The following is a 5918-nucleotide window of genomic DNA, read 5'->3' as shown; positions in this document are numbered from 1 at the left end:
CCTTGCGGCTCCAGGCTCGATCCGACCGACGCTCTGCTCAGGTTCTTGCGCACTCCCCCCGAGCGCAGCCTGGTTCTCTGCTCCCTCCGACTTGGATTTCTCACTCACACAGTGTACTTTTTAAAGTACAACTTTAAAAATATATATTTAACCAAATTATTTAGACTCTGTTTTAAAGCACACGTACCTATATGTGTCCAGAATTAAGAGCAGTCGACCCGAAAATAAACCAGGCCTGAGCTTCTTTATCTGCTAATGGAAACATAGTTACGAGACCTTTTTAGAATCGCAGCAGAGAAAAGTATGGGAAAAGTATTAAAACTTCTTGCAAAGTTGAAAATCCGTCGAGGTTATACGGTACGCCAATAACTTTAGAAAGGATGGATGCATGTTGAAACGCTATCGGTGACTATATCGCTGTCCATGGTGCTGAAACCAGATTAGTGCCCCTGGCTGCGATAATCTCTGGTCCAGTGTGTGTAGTCAGAGCGCTATATCGTGTCACTTCCGTCCGCAGTCCGGCGTTTTAAGCAGTGACTATAGTCAAGTAGTGGCTATTCTTGTACCACGCTAACAGAACAGTGAATGGAGAGATTTAACACTAAGAGAAGAGTAAACACTCGTCTATTCGAGACATTGGATATAGTTCTCCGGCATTTGCAAGATGGGAGGGGCTGGGCTGTTTGGCACACACCCCTAACAAAAGGGATATTTTGTCTGTGAGTTATGTGATATTGTTATAAGTCAACATGTAGGACTATGTGGTGGATTTGCTCATTTCCATTGCAAATTGAAATTTATATAGTCTCTGAGGGACATAATGTGTATATACATCTAAAAAGAGGGAAATAAACAAATACATACATAAAAAAAACACTGACAAATAAAAAATAAAACAAAGAACAGAACAAAACACACTAGCAATTAAGGGGTGTCTGGTTATGTGAAGCACATGTCACAATGCTTAGTCATTATACACCACTTCTTACAATTCAAATGTTTATGAAATCTTCAAGCACAGGTTATACTTTTTGTATGCATGCTGAAGGATTGAGAGATTTCCTGTACAAACTTGAATAATAGAGGGTATGCGTGTGACATCATCATCAAACCAGGAAGTTATGCAGGAACGCCTACTGAGTGGCAAAAACTACTTTCTGGCCTTGACAGCCCATACATCCACACAGAAAAGTATTATCTGATTGCATTAAACAACATTAAACAATGTTAAACTCACTTTGCCACTCGATTTGCCACATTCACTTTAAGCATGCGCATACTCTCTATAGAGACTGGTATCCTGGGACATCATGGAGTTGGTGTGCATGTACTGGTGAATTCATGGCAGATTCAGTACACTACTACCCTGAGTTATTTTTTTAAATGTTTTTTTTTTTTGCGGCTTTCGCCTTTATTTTATTTTATATTTTTTTATAGAGGGACAGACAGTAGGCTAACAGGAAATGGTGGAGAGAGATGGGGGAGTGACATGCAGTAAAGGTCGTCGGGATCGGGAGTCGAACCCGCGGCACACTGTCAGACTCGGGCTACTGGCCAAGGTGCCTCGACCGCTGATCCACGGCCCAGGCCTACTACCCTGAGTTATTGGCTGCAAACACTTCGTCAAGAGGTCCTAGAACATCATTCTGTTCTAGGAAAAACAAATTGGCACATACTGATGATTTCAAACATGCAAACATTTTAATCCACCAGTAAGTAAAACATCTACTGATGCACAAACTTGAACACATCAGTGTTCTGTTGTTATCTGGAATCATTGGATGTTTTGGGTCTCACGGCTGATCAGACACTAGGAGGCTCTAGGCGATGTGGGTTGCCTGGCGCCTCCTTCGTCTGACCAGAAGTGCTGAATCCTTCTGTGCGTTGCGTTGTCGTTGCAGCTGAACAGCCCACATCTTTTAAACCCTCTTTGCAGGTTTTTCTGCAGTCTGTAGCTTTTGGGTTCCTCCTCACAGAAGAAGTGGTTTGGGCTGCCAACCCTCTCCACCTCAGGTCGCCGTCTCTCCGGTCGTCTTCCGTCTCTCCAAATGTCACCATATTTTTGTGGTCGTCAGTCTGTTCCTGGTTGTCATTGGTACTCTCAAGTTCCCAACTCCCAGTCTTTCAGTAAATAAAACATCCCCACAGCCACAGCATATATTGCATGTGCCTATGTAGCATAGTAGCTCAGAGCCTCTGCTGGTCTAGTGGTTAAGATATTGGACTTCCACATGGGAGACCAGAGTTCGAATCCCAGGCGTTACATTGGTGCCGTGACCCGGATCGGGTTTCCCCGTGGGAGGAGGTCAAAAGTGGGGTGAGTGTAGCATAGTGGCTCTCTCTCAGACTTTTGAGGCCATCAGGCAGAGGCTCTGAGTCTAATATATCCCCTGGTCCAAAGGGATATCCCTTTGGTCTAGTGGTTAAGATGTTGGACTTTCACGCTAGGAGACCCGAGTTCGAATCCTGGCCGTTACACCTATATGGTGTGAGTTCTTTGTTTGTGTGCCAACATGAATGATCATGGCCACATCCTATACCATACTTCATTGACTGGGGTCTATATGTAGTCGCCTCCTTTTTTCTTTCTACCAAATCTGTTCACTGAAAATAGCAGACCTACAAGTGTTACATATCCCGTTTCAACGCTTTGTTAACTTGTAGATCAGCTATTTTCACAGAATACTGAATTCACAGAAGTTCTCACTCAGAATGTTCACCTATTTTCATGTACCCAGAATGTTTCACGTGGTTAAAGCAAGTTCAAGTGCATAATGTTCTACTTGTTTATTTTGCCCTACTTGTATTGTTGGATATAAATGTTATGTGTAGGTAATGTCTTTAATAATTTGTGCAAGAAAGTTTTAATAAAATCATAATTATGATAGGCTATCATATGCCACAGTCCTTTTGTCAAATGTACCTTGTAATAGATACGCACATGACATTTCCATGTTTACCTTTAATCATTGAGTTGATCTGATGTACATATAGGAGGTTCAGCATCTTGCTCAACAGCACTTTGGCAGTACACAATGCTTCAGGAAGGGATTGAACCTGGGACAATCACTGACCACTGAGCTATCCTTGCATCTTTACAGAGTCAGAGATTACCATGAAAAGACCTTTTATTCCTTAGTTTAGTGATACAATTGATATCTACCACAAGATAATGTTATAGTAAACAGTACTAACTTCTGTTCTAAGGACTGTAGAAGCATACACATACCACACAGTAGTGACTACAGTCCACAAGACAACCAATTAGTGTGTGATTCAATATAATGGTAATTGTGTCTAATGACAATTCATTCAACAGATTAGACAAAGCTTTTCTCAAGGTCCTTAGCAGATATAGTTCGGAGAGCAGGTGAGGAGAGGAAGAGAGGCGGGAAGGAGGGAGGTGGGAGGGAGGGAGGAGGCGATAGGCTGGGTGGGACAGAGATGATGGAGGGGGTGTCGGAGAGAGCGCCATAACTGGGTTTCCGCACATCTCCCATGAATCCAACAGAACCGTGGAAAAACATGGGAGGATGATCCGTGGAGTCAAGGGCGAAATCTGAAGAGAGAAGAGAAAGGCAATAATACCGACATTTTCTGAGGTTGCTTTTCTGCAAAAGTGTTTATATTGCTGTGATCAAGAGCTAATTGTTCAGTCTATCTTGTCATCTTGGGAGTTTTTAGTTATTAGTGCTCTAGATAGGGAATAATGCAATTTATCTCAATGTACAGTAAGCTGTTGTGTTATATATGTACCACCCCAATGTGTGTTCGTTCTGCAGTGTCCAGTACCTACCTATACATGACTCCTGCAAAGTTTATAGAATAGATTCAGAATGCTGCTGCTGTTCTGTGATAAATGTCACAACATGACAACCTTGTTCCTAGCATGAACCTTACTTGTTATTCCAATTCACACAGCAGAAGAGTGACAGTGTTACCTGTGTCATCATGAAGATGGGTGTGCAGGTACTGGTGTTTGGTGTAGAACTTGTTGTAGATGCAATAGACTGCAGCCATCACAAGTATCGTTCCCATGGCTGCAGCAATGAACACACCCACTTTCTCATTGGCTTTGACTATATGGGCGTCTGCAGGGGGACAAACGTATGAGGAAAATCACACTTGTGTGAAGTGAGGGGTGCTCTTATAATCATACGTCATCATACATCACATTCCGTGCTCAGCCAATCAAATCATCACAAATCTGGTCATTCTGGTAGTGTTTACTTTGTGTTTCTGTGTTTATGGAGGTTCCTAAACTCCATGCGGTTCAACCTCGCCCCTCATCACTGAAACACACATAGCCCTCAGCTTAACGGTATCTCCCCATCCTGTTTGACTTGGAAATAAGATATATAATATCCATATGTCCCATTTCAGCTGGAATTTAATACCTATTCAAAGTTCAAACTTAATAATGCTATTCCATTATAAACTAAATGAAAGTGGAACATCAAAATAAGAAAAAATAAGACATTACCATTTTACATATAAATGGCCCTCCTCATTGACAAGACCTTTTCAAGAAATGAAGCAAATGGCAAATAAATGTGGGACATTTTCACTTCCACTATGGAATTTACCTGTGTAGCCCAAACTTGTCTAGGTTCAATGTGATTATATTCATATCTCATAGCAAGAACACATTTTGTTTGTGCCACTCTAGACTTACATGTTTGCTTTGCATTCAGGGGAGTGGTTTCATCTTTTCGGAGCAGGTCTCCTGTGTGTGGTGAAGGAAGTGGGGGGGCTACGGGTGCGGTGAGGTGAGGGTTGACGCTTTGCTCCGACAGCAGGGTGATCTCTGAACAGCTCAGGGGAAGAAGCACCAGCAGCATGCACAGCGCTATCAGGCCAGCCATGTGGACCTCTCTGCTAGTCCACCTACTGTACTGTATAGGAACAATTAGTTTGCATTGTTGAGCGTCTGTTCTTTTAGCTTTCTTTTGTTTAACTTTGCCAAGATAATGTGTAGTCAATCAATTCCATTCTGATGCTATTATTGAAATTCAATATATTTTGTATCAGCGTCATAAGTTTAGAGACTGTTCTTTTAGACTTTGCAATACACAACGTCTAGTCTACCATTAGCCACAACCAGGCCAGTGCATGGCTAATGGCTTGCCCAATTAGCTGGCATTTTCCTCCTGACACCAAATTTCCACCGATTCTTCAAGCAAATCATTGGCCACAGAGACTTAAGTATTATCATCAGCTCTAGTGGGCCCTGTGCACATCCGCTGACGCACACACAGTATAATTATGCAAAATAAATATAGCAGTTCATATATAAAATGAAAATTGTCATTTGTATTTACCTGATGCTGATGCCAGGGTGTCGTGGTTACATCTGCCGCATGTGTTCCTTTCTTATCAGATTCCAATTAGCTCCTCCCATTGGGCCCCATGTAGGTTGAACTGAAGCCGCTTCCAAGACAACAATACTCCCTAGCCAATTGCGTCTCCAAAGAGATGCACACGACAGATTAGAAACACAGAAAATATTTCAGAGAACGGCACATGATGTGTCAGACAGATATCGTAGTAGTTTACACATGTAAGCTACATGATGGAAGAGAAAATTAACATCTGCTTTTATGAGGTGGATTATATTTGTATGTTGATTATTCAGAAATCACTGTATTTACAACAGGTGAACAAATTGTGATGTTTAATCCAACTCCTGGACTGGGCCCAAGAGTTTAAAATTTTAATCCCTATCCAAGTGGAGCAGATTTGGATTTTGGGTAGTTTCAAAACCAAAAAACAGGATTGGGATCACTTGATGTCCGATCTGTAATCATACAATTATCCCAGAAAACAATAAGTCAAAAAGAAATAAGTTAATTAATCGAATAATATCATTAACCAAAATCCAAATCTGATCCACTTGGATAGTGATTAAAGGTTTTGAA

The 5918-nt window shown here is 41.7% G+C and overlaps 1 protein-coding gene across 1 annotated transcript; it reads right to left on the bottom strand.

Annotated features, from left to right (window-relative positions):
- Positions 1-3289: 3289 nt before the first annotated feature.
- On the bottom strand, positions 3290-4865 carry LOC306915047 (uncharacterized protein; the record flags this gene model as incomplete). Its single annotated transcript, XM_079492293.1, has 3 exons — positions 3290-3559; positions 3942-4091; positions 4676-4865. The coding sequence occupies 3 exons, from the start codon at positions 4863-4865 to the stop codon at positions 3321-3323; spliced, it is 579 nt and encodes a 192-aa protein (XP_079348419.1). The 3' UTR covers positions 3290-3320.
- Between the last annotated feature and the right edge of the window lie 1053 nt (positions 4866-5918).

The sequence above is a fragment of the Electrona antarctica genome, assembly GCF_951216825.1.
Source record: "Electrona antarctica genome assembly, chromosome: 22".
Taxonomy (NCBI): Eukaryota; Metazoa; Chordata; class Actinopteri; order Myctophiformes; family Myctophidae; genus Electrona; species Electrona antarctica.
This window is presented reverse-complemented; position numbering and strand designations above follow the sequence as displayed.